This window comes from Ylistrum balloti, unplaced genomic scaffold (genome assembly GCF_031769215.1).
Source record: "Ylistrum balloti isolate Yb309-2 unplaced genomic scaffold, AGI_CSIRO_Ybal_v1 Utg369758, whole genome shotgun sequence".
Lineage (NCBI taxonomy): Eukaryota > Metazoa > Mollusca > Bivalvia > Pectinida > Pectinidae > Ylistrum > Ylistrum balloti.
The window spans coordinates 574,295-601,426 of NW_026781958.1; the positions used below are offsets into that span (position 1 = coordinate 574,295).

At 33.9% G+C, this 27,132-nt stretch overlaps 1 protein-coding gene across 1 annotated transcript; it reads left to right on the plus strand.

The window, feature by feature from the left end:
- LOC132543541 (centrosomal protein of 112 kDa-like) lies at nt 1-27,132 on the plus strand. The gene is made up of 31 exons (XM_060207058.1): nt 1-109; nt 351-414; nt 731-848; nt 1,644-1,688; nt 2,041-2,183; nt 2,521-2,659; nt 3,381-3,471; nt 3,845-3,891; nt 8,190-8,250; nt 9,380-9,441; nt 9,927-10,016; nt 10,430-10,529; nt 10,712-10,830; nt 11,295-11,438; nt 14,994-15,148; nt 15,532-15,661; nt 15,877-15,969; nt 16,473-16,532; nt 18,193-18,272; nt 18,850-18,985; nt 19,329-19,436; nt 19,872-20,054; nt 21,136-21,279; nt 21,446-21,532; nt 21,703-21,765; nt 22,196-22,248; nt 22,477-22,573; nt 23,952-24,005; nt 25,786-25,875; nt 26,256-26,321; nt 26,624-27,132. Exons 1-31 carry the CDS (start codon nt 1-3, stop codon nt 26,765-26,767), a joined length of 3,075 nt encoding a protein of 1,024 aa, XP_060063041.1. The 3' UTR covers nt 26,768-27,132.

Genomic DNA, 27,132 nt, shown 5'->3' on the forward strand with positions numbered 1-27,132 from the left:
ATGGCAGCTAGCATGTCTAGTGACCCAGTTTACCTGGGTTTAGACCAAAAGTTTGACAAAGTTTTGGCTGATATGAAACCACATGTGTTAAAACTTCCTCATAAAACAGGTTTGTATTATAACATTAATACAGTTTAACTACAAAATATCAATATTCTATATTTATCATTTGGATGTCTGCTTGATAGTTTACATAAAGACATATATTTTTTTGATAACAGAGTTTTGAGTTATTTAAATTTCATTGTTATATTGTGCATCTGTTGAGTGTTAATACCAGAAAATGCAAGTAATGGTATCTAAAATTAATGTCATAGCCATGCAGTATAATTTGATTCACTTAATTTCAGATCGACAAAAATGTGCAATATGGATCAAAAAGCTTTGTGAACCAGTCATGGGCATAACTGGAAGGTATGTTTGTAAGAAATATTTGGATATTGTCAGTAATATTTTGATATATACCAGGTGGATTTTTTAGACCTCCAGGATAACGTTTTTGACAGATTTTTTTGACATGTAAAAGGAATGGACAGAAGAATTTTTGAAGCAACTTCAGCTCCAGGTGTGCAAATTATACAGGATTTCACAATATATGTACCTTGTAGATCTAACCTGTGAGATGTATATTGACTTGTATTTATGATTGACATGAAAGCAGACAATTAAATATGTAATAATAATAAAATGACTAGAGGTTCTGTGATGTGTTTTTTTTCTTTACCAACAGGAAGAATCGTAATGCATATGCTCAGCTGATGTTACATATGCTGAAAAGAGGAGTCCTTGAGGGACCATTCACAAGTAAACCCCAAGATGGACCCCTTCCAACACTACCTCCTTACATGGTAAATATTACCAATACTTAGTCAGTTTGTCCTGAAAATTGATTTTAATATAAAATCAGTTAAACAACCAATTTTGTTCAATCTGTTTTGTAATTCAATTATCAAAACCCTTAGATGATGTGTGGTCTGCCAGGTCATAGTCCAGGGGATGTAACTCTTCTGAGGAGATGATAAAAATGGAATTTTACTGTGGAAGTTTAATTCTCCTGGCTAAACTCAATGTATAAAACTGCATAGTCAGTCTTCCTACTGCATTACTACTAGGAACAGCATCTCATACTTGACTGCAGTGACAATTAATTACTCAATTGAATAACCACAAACACATTCACTTTGTTTACAATTCTGTTTATCATTTAACTAGAATGATTATAAGGCAGTATCAGGCAGATGTAGTTTAAATTACATTAAATAGTTAAAATAGGAAAGAATTTGTGTATGAGAAATGATTTAAAGTATAAGGAGAAAAATCATATTACATAATAATAATTCTAACCATCAGAACTGATTATTGTTTATAAGATATGACTACTTATCACAACATTATACTCGGCTATCTCTGCAAGATTAGTCCTACCAGTGTTATCTTGTATTCAGTCTGCCAATCCTTCCCTACATCACCACGTCAATGTCAAATGGGATATTCCCCTGTAATTATTCCTTCCTTCTTTTTGTTTTGTTTGATCATTTTTTTTAAAGTTTTCTTTCCTTTTTATTTACAGCATTTCTTGTTTAAAAGTTTCACTGACCTATTATATACACATGTTTTCCATTTCCTTTTTTAATCTGTTCCAGTCAATATACTTCGATGAGCCGTCTGGCAAGAAAGGACAGTTTGAGGTTAGTGACATAGTGCAATACAATAAACACTGTTGGTCCATAGAATTTTACAAAGAGTCATATTTTTGTAATTTTTTACAAAGTATATACACACTGAAATTGTTTTGTTAATACAGACACATGTTGTAAACTGTTCAGTAAGATGTAGCATTGAAGACCTTACTGTTACCATTACATGTACTACCAGGTAATGGTCTGTCCATTATGTGTAGATTTACTGGAGCTGTCTTTCAGATCTGAGATAATAGAAATAAAAAATTATGTAGGTAAATATCTACTACTAAATCAACATCACTGTGGAGGTGTAAACGATGAATTCACTTTAAATCTATAATGTGTCAAATGTTTGAAGGACAAAGTACCAGATTGGGTGGCTGGAGAACTAACATCATCAGTGGGGTCTTCATTGTTCAAAACCTCTATAGGAAACCCAACAGCATCCTCCACATTTAGGTCTGGGATATCGCCGATCGGACATGAAAGGGGCCTCCGCAGGTGAGCAACACAATTCACTGTGATTGGTTGATACTGAAAGTTATGAATAATTTCTACTTGCTATTCCCGGAAAAGAAATACAAAGAAAGGGAAGTAAGTACTAGAATCACTTTGATATCCAGGACACTAGTTCTGCAGACTTCCTTCATGTTCCTTGAATCTCTGTAGGTTTGATCACTTGCACACAGGTACCTTGATTATGTTCAGAGATGGAACATTTCGATGAGCCTTAACTAATGGTTCAGTTTGAATTATCTTTGAGATTAACATGTTTGTATTAATTAGTGTTTTAAGACATAATTGTACATGGATAAAAGGTCAGTTTTCATTGAATTAGGAGACCACATACCAGTATGGGGATAGAACTGGACAAAGATCCCAGCATAGCATCACCGATACGTGGTATGACATCACCAGTACATATCACATCGCCAGTTAGAGGCTTAGAGCTACCAGACCATGGCTTAATGTCATTTGTAAGTACTTCCGTAGATAAAAATAAATAATAAAGACTATGATATATTTGATAATTAAATGTTTTTTTTTATAATTTTTATTTCATTTCATGTTTCCTTTGTAGCATTTCCTATCCTGTTTTAAATCACTAAAATGACATACTACAACTTTCCTTTGTGTTTTAGGTAGGAATTTAGATATTGATGTCGACTGTCTCTCATGCCTATATTTTCACTGTTCCTTTATTTATTTACTGTATTTTGTGGTATACACTAACACAATGGAACCTCATGTATTCTGAAATTGGCAAAGAAAAAAAATCATTCTCTAGTTTTCGAAAAACGAAAATTTATTTTGTTTTGATTTGGTTTTTTTTTTTTTAGTCAGAAATTAGAAAAAGCTTTTTTCATTAATTCAGATAATTTACAAATTTTATTCCTACCTAAAACCAAGTTTTTCTTGGACTAATGAGTTTCCATTGTATGGTTTGTTTTCATATAACATAATTTCACAGTGTTTCCTGATTGCATGTAATCCTGTATCATTTTCCACTGGAGTGTCCCAATGGTTGCATGACTTGGCTAGAGTATCAGTTTACAGGCAATCCTGTTATTCCTCATGCTTTACTTTGCAGTAATCAACAATATGACAGCTGATACTGATTACTTACTTAAAACTTGGAAACAAACTTTAAAGCTAATATTGTACATTTTGAGGGTTTCTTTTAACTTTGGTATATAGGATGATATAAGTATCGGTAGAAAGTCACCCACAATAAAGAAGACCCACTTCCTGTCTGATGATGAGGAAAGCCTGCGCCTTATCAGACATGGTGAGTGTCCATTCTATCACAGAAAATAGAAAACTCTGGACTGAGAAGCTATAGTATCTTTTACAGAGATATGGAAACAAACAGGAAAAATTTAAAACTTCAGACAATTCAAAAAGCAACCAAGTAAAGTTTTGTAGACATTATTATGAAAAATATTATTGCTTTCATACCAAATTTGATTCTTCATTCATAATATCTTGAATGTTTTGACATGAAATAGATCTTCTTTTCTACCTCTCCCATGCATCTTGTATTTCTCTATGCCTTGTAATCTCTTATTTCTGAGTGACGTTTTTGTATATGTGCACACTTGTGATAGAAACACACTTGTAAGCCTGTGTGTAATATGTGTACTTTGCCCATTTTACATCAGATGAGAGAAAGCTTTTCAAAGAATCACCTAAACTCAAACGGAAGAAGGTAAGACAAACGCGGGCTAGTTCCTAGAGCACCTGTTCCTTGTGACCTCTTGTTACCCAGTGTTATTGTTATCAGGCCAAACTAAATAAATTGTCTGATGATGTTTCATATGTAAAACTGTTTAAAGGATATGAAAGCTGTGGTTAGAAATTTATAAGTGGGAAAAGTTATTTTATCTGAAAAATTTGGTCATTTTGTATTTCACACGGAAAAAAATTCTGACAATTTTTGAAATGTTATGTTGACTCTGATACAGACTATTAATAGTGATTTGGGGGAAAAAGATAGGGGCAGGGGTTTGATATGCATGTACATATATATATATATCAGGTTAATGATACAAACATAAAGTATTAACACCCATATAAGTAACATCTGTAATAAAATTGTTTATCCACTTTTACAGTAAACATTGTATGAAATAGAAACAGACATTTTTTTTTGTTTGGCCTTACTCACACCTTTGTATGTTCTACTTACACATATACTATTTTCCTGTTCAGTTACTATAGTTACCTAATGAAAAGTTGATGTTTACACATGTTATTTTGTATAATTTTATTAATTACCTATATATATGTAGTTAATTGAAGCATACATGTATATCATTTGTAACCCACAATGTCTTTTAGATGTATATCTATATATATATTCTTAATTACAAGTCTTTATTTGAGTTACCTTCATTTCTATTTTAACAGACAGAAAGCAGTCAGTTGACAATATCAGCCAGCACTTCTTTTGAATTCAAGCTAAAAGTATAAAGAAAATCAGTATATATGATAGGTTTTTTAAATTTTCATACCGAACAATCTTCCTAATCTTAGGCTTAATGGAATAGAAAATACTAAAGACTTGTGTCATAAATTTTATATGACATGGAAACTGATATAAGATCCTTCATATAATTTGAGTTCTGCTGGATGGTAACTACATTGTCGAGTATCGGGAATTTGAGTACTGCTGTATGGTAACTACATTGTGGAGTATTAGAATTTGAGTACTGCTGTATGGTAACCACATCATGGAATATCGGAATTTGAGTACTGCTGTATGGTAACTACATTGTTGAGTATTGGAATTTGAGTACTGCTGTATGGTAACTACATTGTCGAGTATTAGAATTTGAGTACTAGTGTATGGTAACTACATTGTCGAGTATTAGAATTTGAGTACTGCTGTATGGTAACTACATTGTCGAGTATTAGAATTTGAGTACTTCTGGATGGTAACTACATTGTCGAGTATTAGAATTTGAGTACTGCTGTATGGTAACTACATTGTGGAGTATTAGAATTTGAGTACTGCTGTATGGTAACTACATTGTGGAGTATTAGAATTTGAGTACTGCTGTATGGTAACTACATTGTGGAGTATTGGAATTTGAGTACTGCTGTATGGTAACTACATTATGGAGTATTAGAATTTGAGTACTTCTGGATGGTAAATACATTGTCGAGTATCGGAATTTGAGAACTGCTGTATGGTAACTACACTGTGGAATATCGGAATTTGAGTACTGCTGTATGGTAACTACATTGTCGAGTATCGGAATTTGAGTACTACTGTATGGTATCTACATTTTCGAGAATTAGAATTTGAGTACTAGTGTATGGTAACTATATTGTGGATTATTAGCTTCTGAGTACTGCTGTATGGTAACTACATTGTTGAGTATTGGAATTTGAGTACTGCTGTATGGTAACTACATTGTGGAGTATTAGAATTTGAGTACTGCTGTATGGTAACTACATTGTGAAGTATTAGAATTTGAGTACTGCTGTATGGTAACTACATTGTCGAGTATTAGAATTTGAGTACTGCTGTATGGTAACTACGTTGTTGAGTATTGGAATTTGAGTACTGCTGTACGGTAACTACATTGTGGAGTATTAGAATTTGAGTACTGCTGTATGGTAACTACATTGTGGAGTATTAGAATTTGAGTACTGCTGTATGGTAACTACATTGTGGAGTATCGGAATTCGAGTACTGCTGTATGGTAACTACATTGTGAAGTATTAGAATTTGAGTACTGCTGTATGGTAACTACATTGTGGAGTATTAGAATTTGAGTACTTCTGGATGGTAACTATACTGGTATTTAGTAGTCAGAATATTTGCTTATCAGAGGACTAACAAGACTTTTAAAAGTTTCTGTTTTGATTGAATTGTGCTTGTGTTGTTTGAGCTGTAATGGATTTAGTTGCGACAGAAAAATGATACATGTATTTCATTGTCTTCAAAATTCTGCTGTCAACTGGCTGACTGGAATAATCGATTTTATAAGATCTGTCCAAATAAACTTATCTTCCACTTGCACCCTGACTTTAGCCTGTCGGTGTCAGTATTCTGACTGGAATTTTCTCAGTTCTCGTTATTTTCTGGAAAACAATTCTTCTTTGAATTGATGTGCTGTTCACATCAGATGAATGATCTATCACTGAACTTGAAGAGCTTTCAGGACTTGATTTCTGTTTCTAATGTTGTGACATTGTTTGTTGTATTCTTACACACATGTACATGACAACAACAAAAAATATTTTCTATGTACAGTGAAAATATGACTAAATTAAAAAATACAGTAAGAATGCTGGTAATAATATGCTATATCCAAAACAGGCATATTGCTTGAATCTAAAATGGCAAATTTCGGATTTAAAGTACAGCTAGGAACACATGCTATTAGAGTTTAACTGTTAAAATTTGGGTGATGTGGGTTTGGTTTTCAGCATTATGTTAAGTCTTACCCCCTGTAATATTGATGTCATACCTCACAGAGGTCACCAAGAACTGTAAATATATTCAACATTTCCTTTAAAAACTGCTAAGAAAAACCAACACCTGGTTTTTCAGAAGTCTATAAAGATGTTAAAATAAACTTCAGTGTCTCAGATCTTTGTTAATAGCGATACTGTTTTGCCATACTTGGAAAAATAACGAGTTATAGAATAAATGAATTGATGATGTTGATGATGAGGACGATGATGAGACAAAAGATAAAAGAAAGATTTTGTTGGGTTTGATTTTTGACTAACATGGTTGAGACATCGTTAATAATCAATATATTTTATTAGTGTTGTTTTCTCAAGTTTGTTAATAATTTTTCCATGTTAATTTGGTGCATGCATTGAAATTTTAGCTAGAGATCATACCATGTAAGTGAATTTGGGTTTGGTTGAGGTACTGTTTGATTGCAGTTTTTCCTTTTCAGATGTTGAACATGATTTTGTAACAGCATATTTTTTATTGCAGCATGCAGTATCAGTCACTCAGATGTTTTCTGAAGATCAAATCAGTGACAACAACAAAGTTCTTGATTTACAAATCAGACATGTATAAATGAAAATGTTCAATAATTCCTGAGATTAATTGATAGTTTTTCAAGTTTAAAATATTTTCTGAACTATCAAATAAATATTGGATTCTATCAATATGTGTACAACTTGTGTTCCAGTGTGTAATAAAAAGAAGAAAACTCAATTAGTTCCAAAATAAGACACTGAACTTAAGATTATGATGATAAATAACTGTTACTTTCTTGTTACTTACTGAACTCGTTTGATCAACGGAAAAATGAAGAATATAGACAGGTATATTAACTGTATATAGGCAAGGTAAAATCATTAAACACTGACTTTATGAAAAAACAACAAACAATAGAGTTGAACAAAAGTCTTTAATTATACATATAATCTTTTACAAATTAAAGGTACTCCCATGAACTGCACATAACCTAATATAAAATTTAGAAATGATGAAGAGGCGTAGGCTGGTGATAAACTTACATGCATTATTAATGGTGTCTATATATGGCAAAAGATATGGACAGTCTTAAACCTGCAGGACTGTATGAACTTTTTGAAAGCATCTGTGGTGTATGTTATAATTTCGGTGGTGCCCATGGCAGAACAGAGCTGTGCTGAAAATCAATTTTAGATCATATTGTGTTACAGAGGTACCAGGAAATAGCTGGGCTTACTTAAAAGTTTAGTGAACACCCTGAATAAATTTGATGATGTTCATTGCTGGTGTTTTCAACACTTTTCCCAGTATCCTTCAAAGAGAAAAGGAAAGGCAGTGCTTCGCAGAATTTATTACTGGTTTCTTAAAAATGGAAGAAAAAATATACATCTTTTCTGAAACAGGATTTTTAGTCCATAACAAGTAGAAAAAAAAAGAAAATTGAGTAGGATTAATCCAGCATCTTGGATAAATTTTCTGTTGACTTTCATGATTAAGATCAAGTTTGAACAAATTAATTTGCCAGATGTATTCATTTTATGTTTTATTTCCAGGAAGAAGAACTTAGCCAACCATCTCCTCCTCCCTATAACCCTCCATCAGGTCTGTTTGGAGGTAGGTTATATATAACTGTACCTCCTGTGTGTACACTGAAGTAAAACAAAATATCAGAATGACATCACAAAACTTACCTAGAATGCAGTCCTGAGTCGGGATATTTTATCAAAGGTTGATACGAGTAGAGATATTTTATCAAAGGTTGATACGAGTAGAGATATTTTATCAAAGGTTGATACGAGTAGGGATATTTTATCAAAGGTTGATACGAATAGGGATATTTTATCAAAGGTTGATACGAGTAGAGATATTTTATCAAAGGTTGATACGAGTAGAGATATTTTATCAAAGGTTGATACGAATAGGGATATTTTATCAAAGGTTGATATGAGTAGGGATATTTTATCAAAGGTTGATACGAGTAGGGATATTTTATCAAAGGTTGATACGAATAGGGATATTTTATCAAAGGTTGATACGAGTAGGGATATGTTATCAAAGGTTTGATACAAGTAGGGATATTTTATCAAAGGTTGATACGAGTAGGGATGTTTTATCAAAGGTTGATACGAGTAGAGATATTTTATCAAAGGTTGATACAAATAGGGATGTTTTATCAAAGGTTGATACGAGTAGGGATATTTTATCAAAGGTTGATACGAGTAGGGATATTTTATCAAAGGTTGATACGAGTAGAGATATTTTATCAAAGGTTGATATGAGTAGGGATATTTTATCAAAGGTTGATACAAGTAGGGATATTTTATCTAAGGTTGATATGAGTAGGGGTATTTTATCAAAGGTTGATACGAGTAGGGATATTTTATCAAAGGTTGATACGAGTAGAGATATTTTATCAAAGGTTGATATGAGTAGGGATATTTTATCAAAGGTTGATACAAGTAGGGATATTTTATCAAAGGTTGATATGTATTTTATCAAAGGTTGATACGAGTAGAGATATTTTATCAAAGGTTGATACGAGTAGAGATATTTTATCAAAGGTTGATATGAGTAGGGGTATTTTATCAAAGGTTGATATGAGTAGGGGTATTTTATCTAAGGTTGATATGAGTAGGGGTATTTTATCAAAGGTTGATATGAGTAGGGGTATTTTATCTAAGGTTGATAGGATATTTCATATATCAAACTTTTGATTGTCAATTTTAAATGTGTTTTCTTTTAGGATCCATTGCATCCACAAAATTGACTTTTGATGTTGATCAAACAAAGGATTATGGCAAAGATGTAAGTTTATTTCCTATATTATTGGCTCTATAAATAAGTAAGACTGCCCATGTACCTAAATTTAAATTATTGAGTAGAACTAAGATAGCTTGAAATACTCTATTTACTCTACAATCATGTAACGCACATATCAACATTTTAACTTATTTTTGGAAGAGCAAAACTATGGTTTTGTTGTGGTGTGCCACTTATCCAAATACAATTAAAATAACTTCTTCTTTAACACCGTATTGCTAAAATCATGTGTAATTATCATTTAACTTTCAAAGTGAAGGGTTATCAGGCATATTAAAAATTTTGAAATTTCTTGTCTTTAAGCAAAACTTATTCTTGAATTAGTAATTTTGTTTATCATTTTTAGTTTAAAATTAAATTGAAATGGAGGTAATTTATAATTGTATTCTCACAATACCTGGAATCTTGTTTGTTTTGGTATTAGTGTGTTTTTTGATGGAAGATACAGTTCAAGTGATTTTTCTTTTCAGAATATACAAATGAAGACAAAAATGTTAGAAGCAAGATTTCATGAAGAAAAATTACGCCTACAACAAAAACATGATTCAGCTGTACAGAAGGTAATTGATCGTTAAATAAATTATAAATTTGAGGATTTTTTTATTACATTCATGAAATTAAAGTTATTTTATTTAATGTAAAATGATTTGTAGAAAAATGCTTTATGTTTTATTGAATTCATCGATAGTTTGGAATTGATTACTTATGGGTTACTCATTCATATTTTGAAACTTTCAAGGAAAAAACACTTTGCTTACATATTTTTCATGTCATTGATGAAAAGATGACAACCAGGAATGTAATTTGTATATAAATATGAAGTCATTTTCTTTTTTTATCATCTAATTTTAGTGCAATTACTTTTAAAGTGGAGACTCTTTTTGATTTGTCAAGATTCATTAAATGTAAAATAAAGCTGTTAATATATTTGGATTCTGAAAATGATTTACTGTTGTGTTTTATTTTTCTACAGATTTTAGATAGGAAAAATGCTGAAATTGAAGAACTGAAATCTCACTATAGATCAAAAGCCAAGGAATTAGAAGAAACTATTTCTAAAATGGAAAAGAAAAGTAAGTTTGCATTTTATCTTGCAAGGGCCTTTTTAACCTAACAAGAAAATTTTGTTTTGATTCAGAAGTTTGTTAAAAAGTTAAAAATAGATGAACCATATTATTTTGTCCAAGAGTTGAACTATAATGCTCTGAGATGGGATAATTGAGCATATTTACTAATTTTGACTGTCATATTTTAGTCCAAACACTAGTCAAAGATTCTCAGACTATGAGGGATACCAAAGACAAACACATTGTGGAACTCAAGAAGATGGTAGAGGAATCCAATATCACACGCAGAAACGAATTTGAAAAAGAAGTAAGGACTTGATAAAATAGAGTTAGGATGTAGGGAACCAAAACTGAAATAAGCTGGAATCAGCTGTACTGAAATAAGCTTTACTGAAATAAGCAATACTGAAATAAGCTTTACTGAAAAAAGTTGTATTGAAATAAGTAAACTTTACTGAAATAAGCTATATTGAAATCTGCTGTAATGAAATAAGCTGTACTGAAATAAGCTATACCAGATTAAGCTGTATTGAAATTAGATTTATTGAAATAAGTCGGGCTTTAATCAAGCTTAATGAGGAATTCAACATCAGATGGAGAAAATTGAAAAGAAATAAATACCAGCCAAAAATTAAATCATGACGCATAAAATTTTCATTTAAGAAAACATCATGTTTCAAAATATCATTGATTTTTTTGGGTGTCTGTACATTGACTTACATCTTCATTTCTTTATCACAATCTAACTGAAGCTATGATATGATGTTTCAGTTAAATGACATGGTTGCTAAATTTGAGCAAGAGAAGTTTGACATGCAAAAGAACCATACGAAGAGTATACAGGAGATTCTGGATGACACAAATGGCCGTCTGCTGAAAATGGAGAAGGAGTACAATCAACAGACTAACACAACAGTAAGACTGTTAGATCTGTGAAGTGTTGATATCAATCCAGTCAGAAGAGCTTTGTTAATCCTCAAGGATAAATGTAGCTGACTGGTGAAATGGCTGGATTACTCAAATAGTTTCCATAAGAAAGAGGAAATCTGTCTCTAAAGCCTTAAATTAATTTGTTGTTGGGTTTATTGACCCGTGAACAGTCATTTTGAGGCAGGTTTTCCTTGTAGTAGTTAGACCTCACCATACAACATAAAGGAGGCCATCACATGCAGTCCAATTAGAATTATGTAGCTTACCCAAGTACACTGTCATCATAATGCAGTATAAATGTGAAAGTGCCAGTATATGATTACCACCAAAATAAACAGTTTTTTTATACAGTTGGTGTGAACTCTGAGATTGCAGAGAAATATCTTCAATGGAAACATTGCAGACGTTTATGCCAGTTGGCATTGACATACTATTAATTTGTGATGTCTCTCTAGTGATCTGTTGGCAAAAAGAACTCTCTGTCACCATTGAACTTTAGGATATCTGGTGGCCAAGGTTCAACATTCTGATGTGTACATAGGATATCTGGTGGCCAAGGTTCAACATTCTGATGTGTACATAGGATATCTGGTGGGCAGGGTTCAACATTCTGGTGTGTACTTTAGGATATCTGGTGGCCAAGGTTCAACATTCTGATGTGTACATAGGATATCTGGTGGCCAAGGTTCAACATTCTGATGTGTACATAGGATATCTGGTGGGCAGGGTTCAACATTCTGGTGTGTACTTTAGGATATCTGGTGGCCAAGGTTCAACATTCTGATGTGTACTTTAGGATATCTGGTGGGCAGGGTTCAACATTCTGATGTGTACTTTAGGATATCTGGTGGGCAAGGTTCAACATTCTGATGTGTACATAGGATATCTGGTGGCCAAGGTTCAACATTCTGATGTGTACATAGGATATCTGGTGGGCAGGGTTCAACATTCTGATGTGTACTTTAGGATATCTGGTGGGCAAGGTTCAACATTCTGATGTGTACATAGGATATCTGGTGGGCAAGGTTCAACATTCTGATGTGTACTTTAGGATATCTGGTGGGCAGGGTTCAACATTCTGATGTGTACTTTAGGATATCTGGTGGGCAGGGTTCAACATTCTGATGTGTACTTTAGGATATCTGGTGGGCAGGGTTCAACATTCTGATGTGTACTTTAGGATATCTGGTGGGCAGGGTTCAACATTCTGATGTGTACATAGGATATCTGGTGGGCAGGGTTCAACATTCTGATGTGTACTTTAGGATATCTGATGGCCAAGGTTCAACATTCTGATGTGTACTTTAGGATATCTGGTGGGCAGGGTTCAACATTCTGATGTGTACTTTAGGATATCTGGTGGGCAGGGTTCAACATTCTGATGTGTACTTTAGGATATCTGCTGGGCAGGGTTCAACATTCTGATGTGTACTTTAGGATATCTGATGGGCAAGGTTCAACATTCTGATGTGTACTTTAGGATATCTGGTGGGCAAGGTTCAACATTCTGATGTGTACTTTAGGATATCTGATGGCCAAGGTTCAACATTCTGATGTGTACTTTAGGATATCTGCTGGGCAAGGTTCAACATTCTGATGTGTACTTTAGGATATCTGATGGCCAAGGTTCAACATTCTGATGTGTACTTTAGGATATCTGGTAGGCAAGGTTCAACATTCTGATGTGTACTTTAGGATATCTGGTGGGCAAGGTTCAACATTCTGATGTGTAAATAGGATATCTGGTGGGCAGGGTTCAACATTCTGATGTGTACTTTAGGATATCTGGTGGGCAAGGTTCAACATTCTGATGTGTACTTTAGGATATCTGGTGGGCAAGGTTCAACATTCTGATGTGTAAATAGGATATCTGGTGGGCAAGGTTCAACATTCTGATGTGTACTTTAGGATATCTGGTGGGCAGGGTTCAACATTCTGGTGTGTACTTTAGGATATCTGGTGGGCAGGGTTCAACATTCTGGTGTGTACTTTAGGATATCTGGTGGGCAGGGTTCAACATTCTGATGTGTACATAGGATATCTGGTGGGCAGGGTTCAACATTCTGATGTGTACTTTAGGATATCTGGTGGGCAGGGTTCAACATTCTGATGTGTACTTTAGGATATCTGGTGGGCAGGGTTCAACATTCTGATGTGTACTTTAGGATATCTGGTGGGCAGGGTTCAACATTCTGATGTGTACTTTAGGATATCTGGTGGGCAGGGTTCAACATTCTGATGTGTACATAGGATATCTGGTGGGCAGGGTTCAACATTCTGATGTGTACTTTAGGATATCTGATGGCCAAGGTTCAACATTCTGATGTGTACTTTAGGATATCTGGTGGGCAGGGTTCAACATTCTGATGTGTACTTTAGGATATCTGGTGGGCAGGGTTCAACATTCTGATGTGTACTTTAGGATATCTGCTGGGCAGGGTTCAACATTCTGATGTGTACTTTAGGATATCTGATGGGCAAGGTTCAACATTCTGATGTGTACTTTAGGATATCTGGTGGGCAAGGTTCAACATTCTGATGTGTACTTTAGGATATCTGATGGCCAAGGTTCAACATTCTGATGTGTACTTTAGGATATCTGCTGGGCAAGGTTCAACATTCTGATGTGTACTTTAGGATATCTGATGGCCAAGGTTCAACATTCTGATGTGTACTTTAGGATATCTGGTAGGCAAGGTTCAACATTCTGATGTGTACTTTAGGATATCTGGTGGGCAAGGTTCAACATTCTGATGTGTAAATAGGATATCTGGTGGGCAGGGTTCAACATTCTGATGTGTACTTTAGGATATCTGGTGGGCAAGGTTCAACATTCTGATGTGTACTTTAGGATATCTGGTGGGCAAGGTTCAACATTCTGATGTGTAAATAGGATATCTGGTGGGCAAGGTTCAACATTCTGATGTGTACTTTAGGATATCTGGTGGGCAGGGTTCAACATTCTGGTGTGTACTTTAGGATATCTGGTGGGCAGGGTTCAACATTCTGGTGTGTACTTTAGGATATCTGGTGGGCAGGGTTCAACATTCTGATGTGTACATAGGATATCTGGTGGGCAAGGTTCAACATTCTGATGTGTACTTTAGGATATCTGGTTGGCAAAGTTCAACATTCTGATGTGTACTTTAGGATATCTGCTGGGCAAGGTTCAACATTCTGATGTGTACTTTAGGATATCTGATGGCCAAGGTTCAACATTCTGATGTGTACTTTAGGATATCTGGTGGGCAAGGTTCAACATTCTGATGTGTACTTTAGGATATCTGGTGGGCAAGGTTCAACATTCTGATGTGTACATTAGGATATCTGGTGGGCAGGGTTCAACATTCTGATGTGTACTTTAGGATATCTGCTGGGCAAGGTTCAACATTCTGATGTGTACTTTAGGATATCTGGTGGGCAAGGTTCAACATTCTGGTGTGTACTTTAGGATATCTGGTGGGCAAGGTTCAACATTCTGATGTGTACTTTAGGATATCTGGTGGGCAAGGTTCAACATTGTAATGTTTACTTTTGTAGTCGGCAGTCATCAAGGAGCTAGAGAATCGCCTACAGATCCTCATGTCTGAGGTGGACCAGACAGCCAAGGCAAGAAATGCTGTGGAACGAGAGAAGATGGATCTCGACAGTAAATTGGATCGCCTGACAGCTGACTTCAGAGATATGAGAGAAAAGTAAGAAATGTCAGGAGTCTGTCATTTATAACTGAGAAAGAGGATGTGTTTTACAGTCCATCATCTTTAACTGCAATTTCATAGTCTGTAATGTATCACAATATGGTATGTATCTTAGCTTCATCGCTGGATGATTTATCCATCATCTTTATTTCTATGTTTGTGATATCTGGTCAATCCTCTACAGTGAAATCACTGTTGATGCTTCTTTAATTATCTTAAACAGTTACAGTGAATGAATCCTAACCAAAAAAAATATTTAAAAAGATATATATAAATATAGAATATGAAAAAAAATCATATATAGGAATGATAATTGATCCAGTATTACTACCATGTATAAGATTTATTCTTAATTTAACAACGTAACAAATCTGTTGTAGATATACAAATCTGGAGAAGGAACATCAGAGGACTATAGAGGTAAATGACCAAGAGATGAGGACTCTGAAAAACAAAATGGAAGCTAGTCTGGAGTTTATGAAACAAGAACACAACATTGCTGCAGCAAAGGTAAACAGTTGTTTATACTCTTTAGTCTTTCTTACTCCACTCTTTAAATGCTGAGAAAAAGAAGAACTTTGTGGTTTTAATTTTGTAAATTTGAACATGGATGCATCTAATAATATTTTTGTCTTTAATATTAAGTTTTCTAAAATATTTTATGATTTTTATTTGGAATTGAGGTTTGACCTTGTTGAAAACTGTTTGACTGCATAATTGTTTAGGCTGGGGACAACATTTCTGAGTTAGACAATCATGTGGACCAGTTGAAGCGAGCTCTGAAGGATGCTGAGGAACAGCGACAGAGACAAGTAAGAGTAAGTAGTCCTGCGACAGACACCAGGTTATTCTTACAGTGTTGTCTCTGATGGCCCAGGGACAACAGCTGGAGAGGACAGCAGAGATTTTCTGGATGATTCAGGACATAATCTAGTTTGTTTCTGAGAAATTTAAAGGAATTTGTGGGATGATGTCTAGTTGTCGTTTTCTGACACTGTTATGTCAAACCTAACGATCAACTCTCTGCAAGTCTTTTCTTAATATAAAGGACAGTCGGGATTCAAAACATAATTCAGGAGGTTTTCTGTAACTCTGTCTAATCCAACAAAATGATCAAGTCTTCTTAAATTTCATGAAGAACCATTTCTTTAAAACTGCTCTATACATACCTATATTTAGAAAACAAAACAAAAACAAAAAAAAATTGTAATGGCGTGTGTGTGTGTGGGGGGGGGGGGGGGGGGGCACCTTTTCCTATTTAGTTTTTATTACTGCATTTGATCATGGATGAATTAAAAATTTAGTTTTTTTTTTTCATCAGGAAATGGAACAAGTACAACAACAAGACAAGATCCACATGGAGAATCTCCACGACAAACAGGTCAGTCAGCTCATCGACTGTCTCCGGTATTATATACAGTGATAAATCAGTGGTGTGGCTCTAATACTTTAGCTGGACCGGTTTTCCTCATTATTTTCTATCCAAACCATCAAAGTGGTGTATAAAGCCTACACTTATAGAATTAATCAGAAAAATTGAGTGCGGGATTAATGTCAGGTGTTTTATTTTATTGAAAACCCAAGCAATTATGATTTTCAAAGATTGAATGGATAATTTTTGGTTGAAAAAAAAATTAATTTTTAGCTGTGTATGATATTGCATAAGTATTCAATTAAAACTAAATGTTTCAGTTGAGATAGGATTTTGAAAAAATGTAAAATCGAAAGTAAAAACTAGGGTAACTGGTTTTAATTTATGATAAATGTTTATGATATACTTATTTATTTAAACAGAGTTGGTCTCCCTAATATGTTTTAAAGATATTTTTCTTTAATTTTTTTCTCCTTTGAAACATTCTTGATTGATGATTTTGGTCTTAGTTTAATTTCCTAATGAAATTGTCTATTAATTTCTAATATAACAGAGATCTTGTGGGGATTTTTTTGGGTTTTGTTTTGTTTTATTTTTTGTTTTGCCTTTTTTCAAAAAACACCATCAGATGGTTTTTGGAAATATCAAAATGAAAATCTGCTTTTGATTCCATGTGACACCAAAAAACCACAAAAAAATGGTCATAATTGTACTTGTCTCCCCAAATAAAACACAAGAATTTGAAAGTCTATGTAGCTATACAAATGAATATTGGTCAAAGCCTATTAGCATTTCGTCCATTACACTTTTAGTGGAGTGTATTCCCAGTTCTACGCACCCAAGTGAGGACCTTCTCCAAGGAGATTCTCGTCATCCATACCAACAAGGTTACCTTGCCACAATGTCTGGAGACAGACATCCCTATGTTGGTTGCTTTTTGCTTGTAGTGTTTATTTGGCAACAATTCAAAACCTTTATTTATTTTCCATTGAATTGGGCTTCTAATAATAATTTACCGTTATTAATAGAATTTCTTTTTGTCGTCTATTTTTTCACCATGAAGACTGAATTACCTTTTAACTATTTATCTGTAACCTATCTGGATTTTTTTTTCTTTTTTCACTGACTGATTCTTCATACAAATACCTTGAATCATCATTTCCATCCTAACACTTTTCAGCATTTCGTTAATGTAGTGAAATCCAGTTATGATTGAACAACAACTTAAAATTTGAACAGATCATTTGGTCCTTCCTTAATATTCTTTAATATTTACTCTTCATAACCTCATCTCCCATATAACATTTTTTTGCCGGTCCAGTTATCTTAACCTTCAGTTATTTATGTACCAGCTTTTTTTTTAAAATTACAGCCATATAAAAAAATCCTGTAAGCTTTTTAGCTGCTTTTTGGTTAAGTATTTTTGAAATCTTTTCTTTTTTTTCTGTTGTAGTTTACTTTTTCCTTCAGACTTCTCTTTCCTCTGAAGTTATAGACCATAATGAGTAAATCTATTTGGAGTATGTGACAGTTTCAGGAAAAAGCAACACATTAAAACATTATTTTCTTGTGATATAAAAACTTTTTGGGAATGAGTTATATCTTCTAATTTATCAAAGATTTTAGATCATTGTTACTGTGAGATGTAGTATCTTTATATATTTTTCAGACAAGAGCTATGAAGTTGGAGACAGAACAAATGGAACAGGACTTTCAGAAAAAGATTAAGAAACTGGACCAGACAGTAAGGTAAAGTCTGATATAGGATCCCATTCTATTCACGATATATCATACAAGATAAATTTTATGTTTAAGCAATTTGATTTAATGAAAAATGGAAGGATTTTTTTCTTGTTACGAGTTTTGTAAACCCTTGAGCATTATGTAGAGCAATATATGGGGGTTTCTTTTGTTACCAAATTTTCACAAAATTTTGAAGAAAACTTACCATATTAGTCATGTAAACATCTTAAACCAATACTTTCATCTTAAAGGGATTACTATTGCTGTACCGTTGGGACATTTATTTGCGGGATCACATTTAAAGGTGTGAATAATTGAAGCATAAATAAAGTTTCAGTACACATCAGAAAAATGACATATCTCTGCTGTGATATATATAACTTACATTTCCTAATGAAGGAAAAATATTTTTCAAACTTACATGTATATATATATATATATAAACCTACAGAAATGTATCTAGCAACTCGTTGAGTTTGACTGAGTATTTGATGAGTGGTAGGATGTAACAACATGTGGAAGATTCCCTATGTGATCCACAAAGTGGGATTATGTGTTTTACCTGTTACTGATTTATGCACAGAGAGAAAGATGATGAGATCAAGAAATTAACAGACAAGAATACTCAACAATCACAACAAGCAGAAAAAGCTCTGGAGGAGTTCAAAGGTCAAGTAGAGAAAAATCAGGATCGCATGTACAACGAAATGAAACAGCAGGTATGAACAGCTAATACCATGTTATATTGAAAAAACAAAATGGGAGAAAAAACTAAATTTCCTGGCCAAATTTTGAAATTAGTTTACTGCAAAAGAGACATGTATATGGATTTTCAAGTTTTATATTTCAAATTTGGCACAATGGGCAAAGTTTTGAAGGTGTTGACAGAGAGAGGTGGTGGTATTCTAAAGCTCATTGAAATCTATAAATGTGTCACATTTAGATTCATTTCAGAAATTATAATCATTATCAATTTAAATTTTCATGTTATATTAAACATAATACATTTCATTTATAGTATTTCTACAGGTATAAAACCTAGTATGTTTGTTGTTTTGGTAGATGGAGAGGGTAGAGACAGATCTGAACAAATCCAAACAGGCCCGTGAGAGACAAGCCCGTGAATTCAACAAACAGTTGGAAGATGAACGGGCTCAGCATGAGCGACAGGTAAAACACCTTGTAGACTTCAAAGTGTTTAGTGATTTTACTGAATTATTTCCAGATGAACAGGTAGTTGAATGTTTTCAATAGCACCATATGAAACATTTTTTATTACAGAATTAAATATAAAACAATTATTTGAAATTGTTTTCTAGAGGAATAAAGTTTTTCAGTACCTGAATGGTAAACATATCATTGTTTAAGATAGATATATAGATAGATTTATTAGATCTACTTTACTGAAGAGGACCCTGCTAACCACTTGGTATCCTGAAACCTAGCAGATAAACAACGCCACACATGAAGCTGGTAGGGCATTGGTTCTTTGGGAGTTACTTAACTGAGGTTTTTTTTCATCTGGATATGTGTCATTGTTTTGTTAATTGTATCATTAAAAAGTTCCTAGTCCTATGCATACAAGTAGAATCCACTTCTTTTTAGATGGTGGAGCTGAAGTTGACGCTGGAACATGACAAGGCTCAGATGTTACAAGACTTTCACAAACAGAAGGAAATGGTCCTTTCTCAGCACGAGAAAGACTTTCAGGACCTCAAAGAAAACCACCAGTCTGAGCTCTATGACCTTGATACAAGGATGCGTGAACGCACCGACCGTGATGCCAAAGTCAGTGCATTTAGAATCAAACACACTTGTTTCTACTATTTCAATAACAAAAACAACTCTAGACAGGATAGATTAGAATAGAATAGTGAAGAAGAGATGCATATTGCTGTGTAAAATTCTTTCACTCATACAAATATTTTCATTGTGAATTATGGCCTCCCATTCTTGACTTTACTGTTAGCCTACATATATTCTTATTTAGAGCTATTTGCTCATAAATTATCAAGATATAAAATAAAACTGTGGTCATTGCACTTGATTAAGAAATAATTTATCATTAATTTGTCCAAAATTGATATAACTCAAAATTTTTACTGTGCCAAAATTGACTGTATTCACAGGAGTGTAGATACAATCTAAATGATGAGGCAGTGTTGCCCTTTGTTATGTCAGTGCTATCTAAGTCACCTCAGATAACGCACATTGGTTTAAACAATATTTTATTTTCAGATTTTAATTTACAACATACACATACACAAATTATGAAATTGAAAATGGATCTGGCAACAAGATTATAAATCTTATATTAAGCCATCTCCAATATGAAACAGTTACAATAGTACAATTCACATTAAACACATTGAAAGATTTTTTTTTTAACTCAACATTCACTGATGAACACTGACCGTTAATATGTAAACCAATAGAAGATAACATAAGTTAACGCACATTGTTGCTTTAAGTGAATTATTCACAGGAGTATAATTTTCAAGATGCTCTCCCATTAAAAAAAACATGCAAAGAAAAAAATCTACATGATCTGGATTAATTGATATGTTAATTATTCTAAACTGATATCAGAAAAGTAATATAAACTGTTGAATGGTCATCAGATAGCATTTAATGTCAGTGTGAATGCAAACTGGGTGAAAAAAAAAATCATGATATTTTAATGTTATACTAATATTCAGTCAGGTAGATTGCATTCATGTTACCAATACAATCTGATGACTATGTAATAGCTGACTCAGTTAAAAAACAAGAAAATCCTACATTTCTACAATATTGTATTTTACGTTGGCAACTTAAAGGTAAATAGAAGACATTGTTGAAGACATTTTGTTTGGTTATACTTTTACAGAAAATATCTGGTGTTGAGCGACAGAATCAAGACCTGAGAGAAGAAATAGTGCAGGCAAATCAGCTACGCAAGCAGCAGTTGGTGGAGCTTGGTCTGCTGAGGGAGGAGGAGAAACAAAAGATGCAGAGGGAACAAGAATCTGAGGTATGTAGTCCACTGATATCCCATATTAACTGATATTTCAGTGAGACAACACTGTAACTAGTCAAGGTTTAAAGACAATATTTCTAGAATTAGAGGTGTGCAGATTTGAAACCAACTGTAAAACATTAGTTAATAAATTAAGTAATCTTCAATATATCTTCTTCAGCTGGCAAGACTGAGATCCGAGATGGAGCAACAGAGACTGGAATTACAGAAAAATCATAGCACAGAGATGGAAAAGATGCTGGAGAAGGTTTGTATGTTGCAGGATTATTCCACTCCATGCCCTATTGTTAGATCAGATCTATTTGGTTGTCATTGTCCTGGAATGACTGTCTACCACTCTAATTTTATACAATTCAGTCAGGTTTTCTGTCAGGTTGGAAATCATCTTTTATAGGTTTTTAACTTTTCTTTCCTCAGACAAATGGGAGATTGAAAGATATTGAAAAAGAGCACATGCAGAGAGGACAAAAGGCTACAGAGGTAAATATTTGTGTGGATAGAAGTCTACAGATGTAATTGTTTGTGTAGAAGAAGTCTACAGAGGTAAGTGGCTGTGTGGACAGAAGTGTTGCTGTGATGGGGCTGAGCTGGTTTTGACTTTGTAGAAAAAGTGAATATTATAGTCTGACAAGAAAAATTTAATACAAAAAAAATTTAAGGAATATGCAGAAAAACGTATTTTTTTCTATAAAAACAGTGTAAAATTACTCAGGCAAGTAACTATAATAGACAAACCAGAAGTGATACCTTAAGAGAAAACTCAGAAATGTTTACTTGAAATCCTTAAATCTACGAGTCATCTTATTGAGAGATCAATTGATACCATAAGTTCAGGTTGGCAGATCTAGTCTTTCCTGGGTCAACCAGTGAAGTTTCAGGTCAATTTTTATTTCAAATCTTTGTATTACAGACAATAGCAGAACTACAAGCAACATGCAACCATCTGAGAGAGGAAGTTAAAAGGTATTTAGACATATTGAATAGATATTATAGGAAATAATTACAGCATAACTTCCAATGAATGAAAGTATTTGCTGCACAGTTTGACTAGATTTGTGAAAAATATATTGTAGACAGTCTTGATATCAGAAAAAATTCTTGTGTATTTTGTCAAAATAAGAAATATGAGTATTGTCAATTGAATTGGTATAAAGGAATTCAGAGTTTGAAATAGCCTGTTTTATTGTGTAGGGTACAGGAAGGAAGTGAGAAAAAGATACATGACTCCAACACAAAATACCAGGAAGAAACCAAGTACATCAAAAGGCAGTACAGTAACAATGTTGAGGTAAGGGCAGGTAACTGAGTGGTTGGTAGGTAAGGGTAGATAATTGGACATTTTTGTTAGATAGGGAACATAATTAGAGTCAATTTTTTATTTGAAATAGGGAGCATCATTAGAGAGACTTTCTATTTCTTTAGTAAAGAGACATGATCAATAAGGGGAGATAACTGGAAACTAAATGTTTAAACAGGGAGTATAATGACAGTAAAGAGAGATGTGATCTAAATAAGGGGAGATAACTAGGAACAAAGTTTATACCGAAAGTATAATGACAAAAAAGGGAGATGTGATTTCAATAAGGGGAGATAACTAGGAACAACATCTAGACAGGGTTGTCTCCATAAGAAGACAACAGGGAACAATATTTAGACACTTACTGATATTAAACCTTTATTAAGCCAAGAGGAAATTTTATATTTGTTGAGCAAATTTCATGAATTTAGAAATAATTTCTTGTTGATCTTGTGGACACATTATAACATTTATTGTTGTGAGTGTGGAAGTATAAAGTCCTGTTTTAATGATTTAATGTTGGGATCATGATAACATTCTGGTGAAGGGGTATATGTATAATAAATCCTACATCATTATTCTCTAACTTTCATTTTAATATTTATGAATGTTTAAATGTCACCTCTTACTGACACTTGAAACACTTCTGTTCACTATTGTGCAGGTAAGTCTTTGATGAAGTGCAAACAATACACTAATTCTTGGACACAAAGTTAATCATGATACACTCTCTTTGCTGATCTAATTTTAGCAAAAAAAAAAAAAACATGAAATAAATTCATTAAAAATGTGAATCTGCTTTTCATTTTAGCTTTGAACTCTAGTGAACTTCTAGTGACCTTGAAGTTAATGAGCATAATGCAGTAAACTTCAACTGGTTTGACCTTGAATTTTATCTATTTTGTAATGACATTGAACTATCTTGCCTGATGTTGTAGTAGATTAAGACTGTAGACATTTTTTTTTTTTGCAACCTTCTGGTTACCTTGAACTTAGTTGACCTTAAATCTTAGTTACCATAATGTAGAAAACTTGACCTTGAACTTCATCTACTTTGTAGTGAGTTTTAACTGTCTTGATCTGATCTTGTTGTAGTTTTAGACTTTCAACATTTGACATTGTGACTTTCTAGTAAATTTAGAAATAGGTGACCTTGAATGGACTTATAGGTGACCTTGAACTTTAGAACTGTGATCATGGATGAATAACTTTGACTGTCTAAGATATACTAGCTGCCTTTTTATCTCTACTGCATTTGTTATTGGAGTGGAGACGTTAATAAGATATCTATGTACTTTCAATGTGAATGGGCTTAATCAGGGGAAGAAATTGACTGTAGCAGAATTAAGTGTATAGGTTTATATTACAGAATCTACAAACAGAATTGGAATCCCAGGAGGCTTGGGCTAAGGCCTGGAGCTGGGTAACATCGCGTGTCTGTTATTAACACTCACTGAACTCTTGTAGTCAAAGCCTTTACTTTGACTGTAGTTGGAACCATGCTTTCCAGATTTATATAAGTTAGACCCTCCATCATACAAATACATCTATCAGAGATCACTTGTAGTAATTATTATATTAAATCTGAAGTGAGAGAAATGTCCTGTATGGACCTGGAATCTAATAATCCTTTGTTTGTGACGTGGTGCTGTTTCTGCATGGAGTGTGTCCTTGAGTGGCTTCGTAGAGAAGTATGTGTAGCTGAAAATAAGTGATATACGGTAGTTAAGGACAGGTCCAAAGTAGGACTCTCTAGATTTCTGGCTCATTGTATAGCCTTTTCAAATAGAGAACCAAATGATTGGAATGTAAATGTTGATATGTCATAGTTACAATGTAAACCTTATAATAGATTTAACACATCAAACAGGCATTCCTTATGATAAGTAACATAGCACACAATATTCAAAACATTTTTCTGTTGTCATTTTATGTCTGTCCAACATCCGTATCCTGTCCTGTCTTGCCACATGACATTTAGAATCAATCTGATCTTGAGAACTTCTCTATAAATTTTGTTCATATTTATTCCATATTATCCTAGTATCAAGTTTGACAATTTATCAATGGACTGCACACCGCTTAGTTGGCTAGTGTTGACATATATAAACTCTGATAAGATCTGAGGTGTATGGTTCAACACTTCCAATGGCACTTTATCTTTCACAGCAAGTTGAGTAACAGACTGGTCTATGTTGTCATGGTTGTGTCTTTAGATAAGACCCATGACCATGATTGCTCTGGAGAGTATGATGGGCCTCCTATATGTGGTTCACTGTGTTAGCCAGCAGCTACTACAAGGAGACCCTGTCTCAGAATGACCCTGACTGTTCACAGGGTGATAAACACAGCAAATGTACAAACAAATCAACAACTTATATAAATGTGTCAAGGTTAGAGAGCCAAGGTCATATTTGGCAACTTCAATAGTTTCATCAAACAGGGATACTTACAAGCTTGAGAGCATTCTTGTCTAACAGACATTTTCTCGTTTTAATGATAAAACATGAAACATACAGACATTTCAAGCTTGACCCAGAGATACATAGGATGATGTATATGTGTAGAGATATAACTGTTGTAGTGAATTAACACTCTAGTCATTGAAGTGGATTGCTTTTCAGGAGACATGATATGGTTTTGGGTTTCTGATGAATAACATGTGTTGTGTTTTGTCTACTGAATGTTCATTCTTTGTAGTTGATGTGTGACTTTTCTGAATCAACAGCAGTGTGGATTCAGGAGAAAATGCTTCATTGGGTTGATGTTGTACATGTGTTCGATTTTGTCATATTTTTGTCTTCTAGACATGAAAGACCCAGAAGCTAAACCAACATTTTCATTTAAAAGAATATAGTGTATACAACTAAAATTATGTTAGAGATAAAAAATTTCACAAATTAAATAAAGGAAAATTGGGTAGTTTTTGAAATGGAGAATTAGTGATAAATACTTCCTGTGTTGAATTCTCTGTAAAACGATTGTGTACCTGGTAATTAATTTACCATATGTAAGCTATGCCAACTAATATTATAACCTTCTGGCATAGATATTGTCACCAAAGAGTCTTAATTCTTTTCAGTCTTCACCGACTGTCAGTGGACAATTTAAGATTCAAAATTCTCCCTCCTATACCCTCTGGAAACATTATGATGAGAAAAAAATTTAAGTAATGTGTTAATACATCTGTCTGGGTGTTACAGAGTCTCCAGAAAGAATTGGAATCTCAACAGAACCGTGTCAGGACACTTGAGCGTCGACTGGACCAGCAGGAATCAGACTTTGAAGAAAAGGTGAACATCTCATGGAAACTGCTTTATATCTGAGAGTAGTCATCTTGTTATATTTATTACAAATTTACAATGTCATTTTACACCATTTGATACAGATTTTAATGATGTTAAGGAGGCACATTACCTTGTGTTAGAGCTATTTGTCAGCAATTTCACCGTATAATACAATATTTTCTGTTGCTGCAGAGTGAACAATGGAAATTCTCATTATGTAGCAATATCGAGTCCTGAGTTTACTTTATAAAAGGTTTATTTGCACACTGTTGTAGCTGTATGTGGTATTCATCACATTTCCATTTTAATTTTCAGCATTGCCTGCTTTATTTCAGAATTTTCTATAATTAATATTAATATATTACCTCCTCTTTCTGTTGTTACAGATGACCCATTTGAAGCTTGCCTATGAGGAGAAGATGAGAGGAATGATGTCCCTCTCTGTGAGACAGGTGTGTACAGTTTTCTTTCTCTTTTAAAGATCCAGGAAGGAAAATTGTATCAGAGATTATCATTTTAAGCTGAACTGTCATTTTTCTAACTTGTAACCTTGTTATGACCTCTGCTGGTGTGGTTGTATCCCTGGGAAAGATACTCCATCTTGTTTGCTCTGACTAGCATGTGACTGACCTCCCACATCATATTCAGTGAGGTAGCCACCACTGTTTCTGAGGCAACAAACCCAACAAACAAATGAAGAGTGAGGAACCTTTGTTGTATCTATGGTTATCAATGTAATCTTTAATATTTACAGGAACTTGAGGACACCATTGAGTCGCTGAAGTCTCAGGTGAACTCTCTACAGCAGAGAAGTATCATTCTACAGGAAGAGATTGCCATGGAGAACCAGTATACACTTAGTCAATTCCAGGCCAGCTCGCCAATCAAAGCTGTGTAGTCCATTCCAGGCCAGCTCGCCAATCAAGGCTGTACAGTCAATTCCAGGCCAGCTCGCCAATCAAGGCTGTGTAAAGTCTTAGAGAGAAAAGTTCAGTTTGATGAATCAGATTACACAGGTCCAGGCCAGCTCACTAGCATAAGGACTATAGGGTAGGAAGAAATCTACCAGCCAGGATATGCTCTGTCTGTCACTCTATGATTTAAGGCGTGTAGGAATTACATAGATCAGCTGCTTGGTCGTCTGTGTCAGGAACCAAGAGAAGCTCAGAGCATAGATTTCTCAATACAGTCTTCTTATTTCTGTATTATTTCTTTAGTTCGGTCGAAGTTTGGCTGATAAACGATATGATTCATCACCTTTAG

What these genes read in the sequence shown, in the direction of transcription:
- LOC132543541 (XM_060207058.1), top strand. Translation starts at nt 1, where the DNA reads ATGGCAGCTAGCATGTCTAGTGACCCAGTTTACCTGGGTTTAGACCAA. An exon ending in CCTGCGCCTTATCAGACATG is followed by an intron (nt 3,472 to 3,844) that starts GTGAGTGTCCAT and finishes ATTTTACATCAG; the next exon opens with ATGAGAGAAAGCTTTTCAAA. An exon ending in AATCAGACTTTGAAGAAAAG is followed by an intron (nt 25,876 to 26,255) that starts GTGAACATCTCA and finishes CTGTTGTTACAG; the next exon opens with ATGACCCATTTGAAGCTTGC.